A 16,642-nucleotide genomic window follows, 5' to 3' on the forward strand; every position below is an offset into this window, starting at 1 on the left:
CAACATTTGACTGTTCCATGATGTGCAGGGCGCGATGCAAATTATTTTGGGAAGGTGGACAACAACTTAAATTAAGTGATTCAAGGCATTCAAACACTGTTTTATATCCACATGCCACACACACACACACACACACACACACACACACACACACACACGAGGGATGAGGATGGTGTAGTGAGTAATAAAACCCAGATTCAGAATCCTCTGACGTCAGACGCCCGCTCTGCTGATGAGCCCCTGATCAAAACACAACACTATTATCAGGGGAAATCAATCAAGAGCGTCAGATATACACACTATACACACACTTTATCCCCCGGTTATGAATAAAATAACGGACCAGAGGAGCTACTGGCAGTGAGGGGTGTCTGCGCTCACCCTCGCCTCCATCTTCATCGTTATCAGCTCTTTTCAGTCCCTTGAAGCGGCAGAGCCAGTTTCTGCAGGCTGGATTAACTCTCCAGCTGTCCGTCACTTGTTCTGCAAGTGCCGATATGTTGTTGACGTTCTCAGTTTGGTTTAAAAAAAAAAAAAAAAAAAAAAGTACAGTTCTCATCTCCCGCCTCTGTTCCCGGTCCTGTGAGGTGAACAGGTGCCGTTAGATGTGTTTGACAAATGGAGACGCACATGAAGCTGATAGAAATACGACACATTACCTGGGTGTTTATCGTTTGTCGTCGTCCGAGTTGCCTGTCTGCTCCTGATATGAGGAAAATAATTCAGTCATGAGAGAATATCTATAAATTCTCAATCAATTTCTGAATATACTGTAACCTAAGGTACCACTTTTCCCCACATTTATCTATCTCATAATATTTGAATGAGTGCTTGATACACACAAATACAAATAAGTTAAATGCCATTTTTAGCTGTAAATGAGCTGTTTATATTGTGTTCCCTGTAAACCTGAGGTGCACTCTATCTCCACCCTAAAACAAATGTCACATGCTCCTTGCGTTATTTATTCAGTCATGGCTGGTAGATCTGAGCTTGCCCATCCCAAAACTTTGCACGAAGCAGCAGAGACTGCAATAGGTCGACCTCATGCTATTAAATAACACTGGATCTGCTCTATTGACAATAAAAACAGGCTGATTTTCCCAGGACGTGACATTTGTGATGTGACTTTTCCATGATTAAAATGTTTTAAATGGATAAACTACATGCTTGCTCCACTTTTTTTTAGTTGCATCTAAATGATCCTTAACTCAATCAACCCTCAATTTTGCATAATGCACCTTTAAATTCCTGGACTTTGCCGGCCTGGAATAGACTTTTTGAAATTCATTGACTCTTGTGAACCCTAGAAAAAGCTCCGATAATTATTTCCGCGTGTCCGCACAGTCATTTGTCATACGTTGTCAGCAAAACATCGCTAGAACATGTTACTTGAGCAGATCACTTATTAGAGGCTTTCTTCTCTAACTGTGCAAGAGAAAAGTTCAATCTGGCAAATACCAAAAGGTCGGAGATATTTCGAATAACATTTAAAAATGCAAATGATCTGATAATGTAGCTATGCCATGATCTGCACAAAAAAAAAAAAAATGCCTTGAAACTTACAGAAAAGGCGAGTGTGTGAGAGTGTGTCAGTGAAGTTATTGAGGTGAACAACAATAATAAAAAAAAAAAAAAATCAGAGACAAAACCAAATCTCACAATGTAATATCTTTAACCACATACCTCAATATATTGATACTGTGATGATATTAGGGATGAGAACTAGTGCTTTCATTTTTTGATATGCAATCATTAGTAATGTGGACATGATCACCACGCAGGAATAGAGAAAAAAATGGCTACAACAGTCTAATAAGTTCAGAAAATTGCATCCCTTCACTGTAATGCCGTGTTTAAAACCAGGAAAAGTCAACACTTGTCTCGATATATCAATCTATCACCCTGGCCTAGATGACAGGACTGAGACCGTTGCTTTTTCAGCAGGCACACACACATTTTCCATGTATTTATATACTTTACATTACAACTACCGCACACTGACTCTGCCCCTGCACGGTAAATATGGCACCTCTCCTCTCCTCCTCACTGACCTGCTGGGACTCAGAGGTGGTCCTGCTCTTAGGCTCCGCCTCCGTCGGGGACGTCGGGACGCTCCCGTTGGAATCGGTGATGAGCAGAGTCCGCCTCTCCTTGGCCGTCTTTTCACACTTTGTCACACGGAACCTGAGGAGAGAAAAAAAAAAACAAATAAATGAATAAATAAACTCCTTGTGGTAAACGGACTGCATTTCTATTTCCATTTCTCACATTCACCCATTCACACTCTGATTACAGAAGCTGCCATGCAAGGTGCCAAGGATTCAGCATCTTGCTCAAGGACACTTTGACACGCTCTTTGGAGGAGCCGGGGATCACACCGGGAACCTCCTGATTACCAGACGACTGGTCTACCTCCAGAGCCACGCCGCCCCATCATAAATTGCTGTAGAATATATTTTTCATTTTAATAACAACCCGGGGGAGATACAGCATTGCCTTATTCGAGCCATACACAGCAGAGCAGGGCAGTCAACAGGCAGGATCCCAGAATTTATATGGCTGGATTGTGTGAGAATTATAAGGTGGAGCATTAACAGAAATAGGTGAGACTAATATAAGACAGCCAAAGTAAGAGAGAAAAATGTGCAATGAACAAAACAGGTGTGGTGGTTATTTTCTACTTTACAAATGTCTCCAGTGCTTTTTCATCCTGGTTGGGTCCCAAATGAGAAATTAAGTCTGGAGGCTTGGCTCACTAAAAAAAAACACCCTTCTGCTCTTATGTGGAGCCCTGCTGCCGGCCTAACCTGACACACACATTATAATAAATATATAGTGTTAAATTTTTTCAAGGAAGTTCTGAGATCCCAGTGTGAATTATATTTCTAGGTCAAAAGAAGATATACCGACCTTGGCTGACTTAACTGTTTACTTTGCCAGCGAAATGTATCTAAAAATGTACGCGGAATAAATAAAGCAGAGCAAGTGCTACTGAAGGGAGATGGCACACTCCAAACAGGTTAATCACTCGTGTTGCTGGGCAGGAACTCATCAGTGGGTATCGGACACTTTCATTGAAATCACAGCTGGGCTCTTTGCTTCTGTTCCCTTCTCAGCGATAACACACACACACACACACACACACACACACACACACACACACACACACACACACACACAAACACACAAAAACATAGGCACATCCTCTGTCTATGCCTCTAGCTCACTCACTCAACTGTCCCCCACCTATCCCATTCATCTGCCCACCCACTCAAACACACGCGCGCACACACTCCAAAGCTTTAATTAAAATCAGCAAATGAATATTCGTATCCAGGTCGTGCTGTCCCTCTGTGTGCGCGGCCATTCATCTGGGTGTGCAAATGAAAAGCAGCCTCTCTGCATCCCAATCAGCCCTCAGCGGGACGCCAGGAGGAGGAGGAGACGGCCGCATGAAGGGGACGAGGATACACACACACACACACACACATACACACACTCCCGGGTTCACTCACACACTTGAAGACTTCCTTTTTGCAAACGTGCTCTAAAACCGGAAAGGGGCGGTGTGTCGAAACTGAATGCATCACCGCGCAAAATGTGACAACACACATCGTGGGGCAGAAAAATTAATCGCCACCTTTTATTTTGCTGCTGTCGTAATGACACATGAGATGACTTGCCCAATTTGTTAAGAATTTCTTAAGGAGAGAATGGACGTTTTATTCGATAGGATGGGCATGACTGTTTGAAAATGGTGTATTATTAAAACTGTTGTGTCCACCTATTGGCTCAGCATGATGTCTCCATTAAGGATGCACTGTTCTCCGAGATGTATAATTAATGCGATTTTAATTTTAAAACATGTTTAAAAAAAAAAAAAAAAATCATTCAAAATTCCGACATGTACTATTAAACAGATGAGTTCATAGTTTAATTATTAATAGGTGAATATTCTGGAATGGAAATTAAATCAAAGTGCCTTTAAGCATTGAACTTTTACACCGAGCTGAGCAGAGTCTAAGCCCTGATCGTAGTCCGAGTCGCTCTCCGGCGTCTACTCACCCAGATCCACCCTGACAGGTCGACCTGTGTATGTCCCGGGTCACTGGTCTGGTGTGAAAGTGCATGACAAATGTTCCTGTGTTGATAAGTGTGGAAGTGTTGATTGGAGTGTTGTTCGTGCACTCACAGAGCGGATATGGCTCTGGGGCTGCTGTTCAAAAACCATCGAAAATGTGTTAAATTATTGCTGGTGGTGTGAACTTGTGCAAACACCACCATACCCAATTTTTGCACTTTCATGGTTTCTGCTATGTGATATGAAACCCTGAAAGGTTGACATTTTGGGGGCTTTCATCACTTTCGGTGCTTTTGTTCCTTCCTCTGTGACTGACACACACACACACACACACACACACACACACACACACACACATACACATACACACCTGCCGACAGCCAGGACAGTGACTTCTCCATGGTGGCTGCGGCGCTGCTCTGCCCTGCTGCTCGACGGCTTCCTCACCAGCGGCCATTTCTTCTGGCTGCAGCGAGTGCAGATGTTCTTGTGGCCGCCCGGACCCCCGATGGTGTGCAGGTGGTTGCAGGTGTGCTTGGCAGAGCCCGCAGGAGCCCCAGGTGACACGGGAGTCAGCGGAGGGGTCGGGGTGGAGGGGGAGGTGGGAGTGAGCGGCGGACTGAAACAGAGGAGACAAAGTCAGGGACACAGAGTGGCCTGCATGCCAAACTGCTGAGGGAGCATCAAGCATCAAGAAACTGCTCAGCTTTGGATGCGTGTACATGAGTCATTTAGTGTCATATTCAGTGTTAAAATCTTGTTTTTCGTCAAATGACTTGTTAAAATGGAGATTTTTGCAGTGTAATCACAATGGATCTTAAACTTCACTTTAACTTACTTATGCCTGCATCATTACAGGTACAGCAGAGTAAATTAGCCACTGAGGGAGATAAACCTAAAAATATCTTCTAAAGGGTCTTTGTGTTACAGCACCATGTAACATCCAAAGATAGAAGTCAAAAGCAAACCACTTGTTTTTTAGATTAGCTGTCAAAAGTTTGATAGTGAGAGCTGAGGCTTTCCACAGATCAGCTGTAACCTGACTGCAGTCCGAATCATTTCCATTTAGCAAAGGTGTAATTTAAAAAAAAAAAAAAAAAGAAAGAAAAGAGAAACTGGTTACAGCTCCTACAGAGAGGTCACTGAGCTCCACAGCATTTCTTTTATCGCGGCTTACCATTGTAAAAGTGACACGCTGATATTTTATATTTCAACGGGGCAAAAAGCAATTACCGACAAACCTCTTTGAGGCCACTCATTCTGAATGATGATTACGCTCAAAGTGATAATGGAAGCAATTTTCTGTCCAAATAGGCATCAGATGTGGTATCAGGTGTCTGATCAGTGGACAATTACATGTCAGGCACTTACATGTACCTGCACGATGCAACCAAAGTTTTCACACTATATATTTCACCAGAATCACGTTTGGCTTCTCACATTGCAAAAAAAAAAAAACCCGCCAACTGAGTCATTCTGTCTCATTTTGAGCTTTAAAATCTTGTCTCCAGTGCAACTTTTTTCTGGGAACAATTATAAGGCAGGAGAAGGCAGATCAGCCTACTAGGATTAAGAAAATAACATTTGATTGCACAGAATCCTGGAAACAAGTTGATTTGCATTGGAAACAAGTGGGATTATCTAATTCAACTGGCAGATTTTAACACTGAATATGAGACTAAATGACTTGTTAGGAAGGAGATTTTTTTTGCAAGGCATGAAGTGCTTTAACAGGCACTTAGTCAGGGCAGCTCGATGTCGTTATGCTCATCGGTTCTGACTTTTTAGATGCTTCTCGAGAGGCAGTGTTCACGTGTGTGTGTTTTAAGCAGGATGGAAAGCCCTTCAGAGTGTTTACATAGAAAGCCTCGGTGTAATGTGTAGAAGCACTGCCTATTCACTCTATACAGAATATAAACATATATAAATAGTGTCCTCTTGCAGTCTAGGGAGAGGCAGAGTAATGGCTTGAGTGGCATCAGGCGTGCTTGCGGTGGCAGCGTGTGTGTGTATGTGTGTGTGTGTGTGTGTGTGTGTCAGCTGGCCTAAGAGCATTTCTTGTTGATTTGTCTCCATCAATGCGGCCGAGGCACCGTGGAAATGGATACGCAAGATTGGACTGGGGAAAGACGGATGCTGAGATGAAGACAAACAATATGCGTGTATGTGAGCCATATTCTCGTCTATTTTCTATATATTCTTTTACACACACACACACACACACACACACACACACAAAATTGGCTCTATGCGCAGAGTGAGAATCCCAGAAGAACCGAGGTGAAAAATGTGTGTGGCCAACAGTTGGAGGAACAGAGATGGCAACAGGGAAATGAAGTGATGTGAATATCATCTCCTCGAAAGTGGGAAGGGACACAGGGATGGTGGAGTGGTAGAGAGAGAGAGAGAGAGAGGGAGACAGGGAGAGAGATAGAGGGAGAGAGGTTATGGATTAGTGATGTGGAGAACAGGACTGAGGAGAGGAAGTTAAGTACAACCGGGAAAAGAGAGACAGAGGGAGAGAGAGAGAGAAAGAGAGAGAAAGAGAGTGAGAGCGAGCGAGCGAGAGAGAGAGACCTGGTCACACTTCAACCCCTCTCTTTCTCTGTCTCTTTCTCTCTCTGTCTGCCTGCCTGTCTGTCTCGCTCCCTCCCACTAACTGTCCCATAAATTAGCCCCGTTCCACCATCTCTAAGTGATCCACTGGCAGACTGCCCAACCTGGCTGGGGGAGAGAGACAGAGAGAGAGAGGGAGAGAGAGAGGTTGAGAGAGAGAGAGAAATGGAAAGAGAGCAAAAAGGAGGCAGTGCAATGGAGAGCCGTTTGAACAAAGACTCAAAGTGAAGGGAAACGGGAGCAAAAACAAGGAGGGGGGGGTATGTGAAAGAGATTTGGAGGGAGAACTGAAGAAGTGAGAGGCAATTGAGTGATGCTGGGGGAAATGTGCGCAATTGCAGATTTCTCCAGATTTTTTTTTCTCTTTCCCCAGGACACCCGATTCAACTGAGCAGTATACCTCAATATCTAATCCTTGGCACAGACCCCACTCCTACATTTTATCCCCAAACGCCTCGACTTATACTCCAACACATGAAAACAACTCTGTCTATCTCTAAACGAAATGTAGCAGGATGAGAAGGACGCGAGAGAGGACATAGTCAGCTATTTTACTTACCTTTCCCCTCTGTCACAAACATCTCTTTCTCCTCCTATCTCCCCCTCCATCTCCTTCCCTCCCTCTCCCCTTGTCTCAACGGCGAAGCGGCGCTACCACTCGCTCATTTCCTCCTCTCATTTCTTTACTCAGATGGTGAACGGTGGGATGGAGAGCGAAGTCATCTAATCTCGCAGCGACCAGCTTGCACCGTCAACTCCAGGTCCCGTGACGTGGGGGCCACTTTGAGGCGGCGAGCGAGCAAGTCGATGCTTTGAGACGTCAAAGTCAAAATGTGAACGATGGGCCTATAGATTTTATGCTATAAAAGGCCTCCTTGCCATCATTTATAAAGACATCCAGAGCAGGAACACCTGCAGCGTGTTGGCCCAGTTCTCCTTTTTAAGAGCATAGCAGTCATATGTCTTATAACTGAAACCATTAACGTAATAATTTTCATAATCAAGTAAAAGTGAAAGTACCAAACAATTTCTACTTTCATGTTTCACAAAAGCTAAGATTTACTTGTGTTACCTTGTTTCTTTGTGATTATGATAAATTTTATTGTTTTGGACCTTATTTGGGCCCTGAAAACTTGAAAAAAAAATCTCTTTATAGTGACATTTGGCTGACAAAATTATTCATCAGTTAATCATAAAAATAATCAATAGATTAATTGTCAATGACAAAAATCACTAGTTGCAGCCTTAATTCTGATTGGAGATTGATTAATGGAACATCAACAACTATGCTTTGCTGTGACTTGCCTTAAAATCCCATATTTTTCTTTTTTTTTTTCATTTACCCCCGAAACACCCTGAGATCTACCGTCAGCATGCTGCGTGCTCTAATGTGATGAGTTAAAGTTATTATGGTGTGCTTTCATGTCAAGGCGGTGCTACGCTGGGCGCTGTGAAGCATATAATGCAGTGATTTGGGACGCATTGTCTTTTTGTTCTCCCCGGTGGTTTGCCCTCAATCAAACCTTGCCAATCTGTAAATTACCATAAGAGAAATGTGACTGATTGCCTTGCCTGTTTGATTCCCACTCTGCCTCAATCACCACGGCACTGAGGGCCTGGTCTGCTTTCTAGGAGGCTTATAGTGCCATCTAGTGGTTCACACAGGCAACACAGTTGGCATTTGACCGATTCCAACACTGAGGTTTGGGTGGGTAAGCAACGACACCATCAGACCAGCCAAATAAAGCTGCACCTTAATTGGAGATGCTGTTTTTTTTTGTTTTTTTTTTTTACAGGCAATATTCAGGAAAAAAACAGCATAAAAGGAGACTTACCCATCTGAGTCAATGCTGTTCTCATGGATCATGGCTTTAAGAGCGTCTGTGTTTGCTAGAGAGAGAGAGAGAGAAAGGGACAGGGAGAGAGAGTGAGAAAAGTGGGAGGGTGGGAATTAGCAAGCAGAACGCTCCAGCGACTTCAAAAGTTAAGCGCTTATTGGAAGATGGGTGTAACAGATAAATCCTTGACACAATTAAATGGCAAACCACATGCAATCACTGAACATGACCTCAGGGCAGTGTGCCAAGCCAACAACAACTTTTTATTGAATCCAGAAGACCATAACATAAAACAAAATATCCTAAGACAAAACTTCAAAGCAAGAGAGGACTCTGACAGCAGTTTAGTATCAAGGCACTGATGCCATTATTGGCAAAATAAAAGTCTAGATACTTAAAATTTGGCACTGGTGATGGAGAAAAGTCCTGGTTTTGTTACGCTGAACCTGAACAATAATATCTACCAGGCATCAACTTTTGCTCACAGATAAAGCGGCATGCAGATTTACATAACTCACTCCCAGAGACAGATTTCCCTGAGGCATAGCCCCGATGTGTTCACTCAATCCACCATGAGGAGCTCAAGCTTATACAGATAAAACACACTGTGTACACAGATGACGAATCTGTTTACACCTTAGGAAAAGCGGAGCATGCTGAGATGCAGCCGGATGACTCACAGCTGAACACAGGAGTTTCATGTAACTGAGCCTGGACCTCTGACTCAATCTGCCATCCTCCCATTTACTGTGCCATTGAGCATTTCACAATAATGAACTCAGTGACTTGGGTATCATGAACCTGCTTTGAGTTGTCTTATTTGCACAAGTTTAACCGTGATCCCAGACGGGTGGGGCTTTTGCTCTCAGGAGTGTAACTGAATTAAAACATACAGGACTATTTATCAAATAAAATTATTTGAAAAGGGCTTCAGGACAAGGTCAGTTGAATTGCACACAGGAAAAATCCATCTTTCATCCCTTTGACACTTTTATACAAGCTTATACCCTGCATTTCTGAGCCCTCTTTGCTGTTTGATGTTGTATTTTTCCAGTTCTTGGAGGTAACAGCTGGACAAATGTAGACAACTCCAGTGTAGCTACAGCAGAGTTTGACAGCAAAAAAAAGGAAACTATTTGAACCATCAACCATAAAATCTGAGTTCTGGTGTTAGCCCCAATTTCCAAATCGACAGCAGCCTCCATTGACCAGGATGCAACAAAGAATGAAAATGCTTATACATCAACTGTAGAAAAAAAAAAAAAAAAAAACACTACTCGGTAGAACTACACCGATTGGCCACTGGTTGGCTGATTTTAGCAGCTGATTCGTCTTTCAGAGATATATCGGTATAATATTGGTATTGGCATATATGGGACAATATAAGTGCTGATATGAAAACCTATGTCATTACAGAGCATAATGCAGGAAAAGATGCTTGTAGTAATATAGAAATTAATATTCGATCCTTCTCCTTAATATATTGATTCATTCATATATATATATATATATATATTGTTCTACTGTGTGTTTACTCATTTATAGCTATTTATAATTATTAAAATTTATTATTTATTACCAGTTCACTTACAGTATATTATGTTGAACAATAAAGTTTAAACTGTAAAATAATCCTGTATCCCTTACATATTTTTGCCACAGGTGTTTGATAACCACCTTTGAGGGATCACTGCAGAAAATATGGGATCATGTATATATCAGTCGATATATCGATCTCAGAATGTTTTTCTACTCCCTAATATCGGTATTGGCTCCTGTATCAGCAAAGCTCTACTACTAGGTATTGTTCACTGTACTTGACTCTTCTCAAAAATGCCCTGTAAGCTGCACAAAATTACTGGTTATTATGTTGAAGAGAAGAGGATTGTAATCAAATAACTTAATGTCATCTTCCAGGGAGACCTTTATTCTGAAGTCTGTTATGTAACCAGTTTACATGTGCAGCCAGTCAATGTGTTTATGAGCCTGTTAGGAACGTGCTGTGCACACGTCTTACACAGTGCAGGAACAACTCAAGCACGGCAGCTCTCCACAGACACAAGAAACCAGTTTAATAATTGTGTTGAACCAAAAACAGCCCATAACTCTTACGCTGCAAGATCAACTGTTTTTAAATTCTGGTGACATCTTTTAAACTAAATGGTCAGTGCTGTATACACTTCTCTTGTATTTTCTGTGAATGAGGGCTGAGTTTCTGTGGGTGGCACTCTCTCCTTCAGTGGTAATGCCATAATACCAGAGTCTGATAGTTGATACCAGCACCTGTGAAATTCCATGATCTTCGATACAAAAATCCCGTTCTGCACACACTCCTTTATTTGAAAACTCTGTATGAACATTAACAAGCTAACTGATACTTTTTGTGTTCCAAGTATTTAAACATATAGGCTACAAAAGAATAAGAGCACTGAGTTACAAGTGCAACACTGGCCTGCAGCCTTCAAGTAGAAAACAAAACACTTGTTTCAAATTAGAGGAGTCGTATTAAATGTCCTGCTGTAATAGTAAATACAGTGGTATGATCATGTGCTCTCACTTTGAGTTAAGAGTCCTGTAAGCATGACTGCAACTTTAAGGGTTTCAGTATTTACACTTAAAGACTAATAGTGCATTGTGAGGGATCAAGCTCTGCCAAAGCTACGGACACTAAAAACATTAGTATCAGTATTGTTTTCAAAATGCTGGTGTTGACTTAGTCCCTGATATGAGTATTAATTCTTGTTACATCCCTACTGTTAAGCCATAGTGGCTGTCTGTTCCCATGCTAACCTTCCAATGCTTCCTCTATTATCCTAAACAAACCAAAAGTTACTGCTGCTGAAAATATAAACTGCATCCTGTGCTCTGCAGGACTTTTTCCCACTGGCCACACTGGAAAAGCTTTCATGAACTCAGTAAAGTCTGAATCACAGTCCTTGACAAGTAGCAAACTGGACATTGGCTGTATTTATAGGCTGTATTTATGAGCCACATGGCTTCAAATACTAAATATTTTCGCAAGCTGACTCCTAAATCATAAGATGTCCCCTGATATTTGCGCTTTACAACCATCTCCACAACTCCCAGTACCTCCCACGTCCACTGATGGAGTCTGACATTTATACACCACTCCCAGTTAAACCCATCATAGTCAGCACTACAGATATCACACATGTATATACAAACAGATGTTGCATGTGTGTATGTACAGTGTGTATATTTTAGAAACTTCATTAGTTCCAATCTGCTGCATGTTACATTCCCCCCAAGTAGAACAGAGAAATAAAGGTTGCTAATGGGGAAAACTAACACAAACTGCATGTAACAAAAAAAACAACAAACAAACTGGGTCTTGGATTCAAAAAGGTGGCAGGGGATTATTTCTCCTTCCTGCCACCCACTAAATCTATCAAAATGATAGAAGAACTAAAAAATTCAACCCAGTAAAAGAAAAGAGTGGAAGTCAGTGGACCCGCAGAAGGCAAAACACAAACCCCCACACAAAAGCCTGTTTTATCCTTTCAAAATACCAAGAGAGCCAACTGATGGTGTTGACTCTCACACACTCACAACCAAAAAAACTGAACTGAGCAGCAACTGCTCCTTATATAACCTCCCAGCCCTGCTGATTAATCAAAGACCTTCAGCTGGGAGTGGACATCACAGGTGCACCCACTTTCTCCTAATGAGCAAGGTGATTTCTTGTGGAGGAAAACAAAACTCTAGTACTTACCAAAACAATTCATAACATGCACAACATAAAAGATAAGAGCTAAGAGTGTTTTCATAGTCTGACAGCCTAAGGAGCAGGATTTACAAATCAGTTAATATAAGCCTGTAAGTGCTTAAAGCTACAGCTTGTTGAGCTTATACATACAGTACATACACATATATTGCACATGTACTCTATATATACACACACACACAGATCTATTTTGCTGTATCTATTTTGCTAGTTTATCTTTTTTATTCCTGAGCTTACTTTCTTTTTTTGATGCACAAATGATTATGGAAATGTCCTTTATCCCTCTGATGTTAACTACATTCCCTTGTGCTGCTGTATCAAACGAATTTCCCCAATGGGGAATCAATAAAGGTGCATCTGATCTCATCTCATCCTATCTTACTGTGACTGAACACACTTATGAATCAGCTCAGCGCTCGGCTTATCGGGTCAGATATGACACTTCCACCACAGGACAATGACGGCCTGTCCCAAAGGGCAGGATGTTATTACCTTCATAACCTTTGTATGTATTTAATGGAGAAGTGTGAGTGAGCTGCTGCTCATGCAGTGACAGGACTCTTCCCACCGCTGGGAGGGAGCCAGTTCTCAGAAATGTGTCGCTAATATGTAGAGGAGGGAGAGAGGGGGGATTGTTCACTCTGTCAAATTTAACATCAGGACTGGAGCTTCTGAGATAGGACCTGTCAGAGCTCTATAGTGCAGAGGTAGAAAATGACACTGCATTGTTGAACTGCATTTAAATCTGCACTTTCACTTCAACTCGTGCCATTGTTGAAGAATTTATTCCTAGTTTTACTTAATTTATCAAAAAACCTATGTCATGAGTACAATGAAATCTGGAATCTGCAATGAAAATGATGTTCTACACTTCATATCATAAATGACAAAAATTACTTCCTTAAAACAAGTTAAAAGGAATAACGTCCAACCCTTGTACCGACACTGAACCATTAAATTATTTGCAAAGGTCACACCAAACCTGAAATCCACTTAAGAGGGCAAAGTACACCAACTGTGTGAAACTGAAACCATAGCACCTCTAGCTAAAATATTCACTATTCCAACCTCTGGATCGAAGTTATCTACAAACACGTATTAACGGCCTGTTTTCACTGAGCACTCCCGCGCCATGGGAAGTTCATTAACGCTGAGGTAAATAATCCTGATGGACAGAAAAGACATGTGTTTGCATGCTGATCAAGTTGGCTGTGTTGATCCTTATCCCTCCTGTTACCATGTATCCTCGCAAACAAAGACAACACATTCACATGGTGTAAGCACAGCGCTGTTACATAATCCAACTCCTCGCATCTCGAGGAAATCATTTGTTAGTCATGTCACCATTCAGTTTATGACAACAGGACAATAAAATATGTGTGACTCCTGTGGGAAACAAGGATGAGTGATGTCACCATACAGTTTCTGTGCAACCTAAAGTCATCAGAAATTTCCCCTTAACTCCCACTGTAGTGGCTGATTTGTCTTTGTGTTGAACTTCGAATAACCCCCTCTGTCATGAGCCAAAACTCTGCAACCCCGCCCACGCACCCTTCCAGGCAATACACACACACTTCCTTCCTCACCCAATACCATGTGACGATGTTCTGGTCAAAACAATAATTGAGGGCTGGCTGTAATGACTTCATGAGAAGTGGACTAATAATGGATTAACCCCTCGTCACTCACTCACGCTTTGAGACGTCATTGGTACAAAAAATGAAAACACGGCAAATGTAAGCACGATGAATGACACCGATTGGATTAGGGATAGTCATCAAAAAACTTCCTTACTTGTTTATATTCCACAATTGAACCAGAATCACAATGTATAATCAGCAATCATTTGTTAAAAATGTGGCAAAAGCTATTATATTGGGTATGGGTATATTAATATTATGCCTGCTATAATATTATACACATTCCTGTAGTTATTATGCACATACCTTCATTTGTCATGATGTAGCGGACAATCTGTGCAACGGTGTCATTGTTGTCACTGAAGGTGTCATTTAGTTCTGGAAATACAAAGACACACACACACACACACACACACACACACACATTAAATATAAAAAACTATAAATGAGAAAAAATGAGAAACTACAAAAATTTCAGACATGATACTTGCTAAAATAAAGTCAACTATATTTAGCCTACAGTTTCACATACATTACACAATAATATAAATCACCATTTTGTTTACTGTAGGTAGTATTTATAGCACTTATGTAAAAAATTAATTACACACAGGATTACAAGAGCACCAGAGACAAATCCAACAACAATAAAACAGGTAGTGTAAACTACATAAAAGCCTGTGTGTAAAAGTGTGTTCAGATGCCACCTCAGTGCTCCTCTGGCATGGCCTCAAGGCCCAGGCAGCTAAATTTGAACCTGATCCCAACACCTTCGATTTTACCATGTCATTATGAGTCATATTTTGTATGTTGACTTAACTCACCTTGGTTGTATTGGATTAAACCAGAGGTGTGATGCAGCAAGTGAGGGTTTCATGCAAAAACTCACACACACACACACACACACACACACACACACACACACACACACACACACACACACACACACACACACACACACACACACACTCACACACACCTCTTTTTGCCTGTCACCTGAGACCTGAGCTGTAGCCACAAATATACATACACATAGATACATACACCTTGTTCTTTCCACCTGCGCATCAAATACTATAAAGAAACTCAGCAGAAAATCAAAGCATGTATGAGCCCTTCCAGCCAGCGACACAGACACACCCCGGGGAGGTAGAAGGACTTCCTGTGGATTGTTTCATGAGGTTTGATCGCTGCTGGTAAACACCGCTCTGATCCTGTCAGACATTTCCAAGAACCTGCTGAAAAGCCGAGGCTGCTTTTAGACTGTCACAACTCGCAGACCTGCACAATGTAAACGGTGCCGGCCTGCGAGTCACTGTATATCAACAGTTTCACGCAGTGGTGGGAAAATGTACACACTCCAAGAGAGTGGAAAACACAGAGAGAAAGATGGAAACCTGATCATGGAGAAAGAGGACTGATTCTGGGCTGAACGAGGGAGGTCCGGACACAAAAGCAATGTTCTTCGGTTCTTTGCCATGCCAAGCGATGCTCAAATAACTGGAACAAATAGTCCTGACTGTGGCAAAATAGCAGTGGTCTGGAGTTTGAAACATATTAAAAATGCTACAAAAAACTAATACATGCTAAAGCCTTGACTTTTTTTTTTTTTTTTTTCGGTTTATTAGACCAAACAAGAAACTGCTGTACACTGGTACCTCTACTTAATTATGACATGCACCACTGGGTTTTTATTAGAAACTGTGAAACTAATTAACTGTAGTCATACATACTTGGTACAAATCGAACAAACTCACTACATCCTTAGACCTGCAAAAATAAAACTACTACTGGATTTTTCATTTCATCAAAATCTCTAGTCCACAGTGCATGTGTTCATGTGAAAAAAAACAACATTTCAGAAATCTAAATATTTTTTTTTCTCTCCAATTATTTGAATTTTGCCATTGCCAACTGTGGAAAGCACTGCAGCATTGCAAAATAAAGCACATTTAAAGTTTTTCATTTATATTATGGAGCATTCAATCTTTGTAAAAAGAACTTGAAGATATACCTATGCTCTATTGACAAAGTTTGCGAATTCTTTTAATTTATCTTTAAAACTGATTTTTGACACTAATTTGAAATCTACCTTAATATGGATGGAAAGTGGTTATTATGAACCCTTGTGCTTGCCTTAGCCATAGTGGGGAGTCCCCTTTTATTTACTTATTTAAGTCATCTCCACCTGCAGTCTGCTCTGAGTTGAAGCTAAATACTCAGGCCAGCTCCATTCCTGTCTGTTGAAGTCTTGGTGGTGTTTTGACACTGTGAGGCAGAAGGGGCTGGGTGTCCTGAAAGCCTCAGTGGGGGGAAAAAAACTCCCATCTTGAGTTTTTGGCTTCCGTGTTGCTGGCAGGAAACACACATTTGCTCCAAGAAAGAAGCCAGCTGTAGGCCTCGCCTTCACCGACAGGAAAATGCTGAGTCCACTTGACAACGGTTGCAATAATTAATTGAATTTTACAGAGGCGTCCAGGGATGTTAGCCAGCACGGCAAATAGTGGAGATATGATCTGTCAGGAGGGAAAGCTGCCGAGGAGATCGTTGTGCAATGGCAGGGAGAAGAGAGTGAGCAGTGTGCACCGCTGTTTCTTTCCCTCCCCCTTTCTCATGCCTATAACATACCCCAGGGCAACCCCGCCAAGCAAGACGTTTCAAGTCCTCACATGAGACTCCTCTTCACTCTCCTCGCTCTTCTTTAACACCAGCTGCCTCG

The 16,642-nt window shown here is 41.7% G+C and overlaps 1 protein-coding gene across 2 annotated transcripts in view; it reads right to left on the minus strand.

The window, feature by feature from the left end:
• Positions 1 to 516: 516 nt before the first annotated feature.
• The window catches only part of rell1 (RELT like 1), a 28,892-nt gene continuing 12,766 nt past the window's right edge, over positions 517 to 16,642 (minus strand). For both annotated transcript variants that reach the window (XM_030076678.1, XM_030076677.1), the window contains exons 3-8: positions 14,230 to 14,301; positions 8,536 to 8,590; positions 4,455 to 4,703; positions 2,055 to 2,187; positions 660 to 703; positions 517 to 580 (exon numbers count right to left, since the gene is read on the minus strand). In XM_030076678.1, the coding sequence (XP_029932538.1) occupies positions 668 to 703; positions 2,055 to 2,187; positions 4,455 to 4,703; positions 8,536 to 8,590; positions 14,230 to 14,301 (545 nt within the window). In that variant the 3' untranslated portion in view covers positions 517 to 580; positions 660 to 667. The remainder of the gene's footprint in view (positions 581 to 659; positions 704 to 2,054; positions 2,188 to 4,454; positions 4,704 to 8,535; positions 8,591 to 14,229; positions 14,302 to 16,642) is intronic.

This window comes from Myripristis murdjan, chromosome 18 (genome assembly GCF_902150065.1).
Source record: "Myripristis murdjan chromosome 18, fMyrMur1.1, whole genome shotgun sequence".
NCBI lineage: Eukaryota > Metazoa > Chordata > Actinopteri > Holocentriformes > Holocentridae > Myripristis > Myripristis murdjan.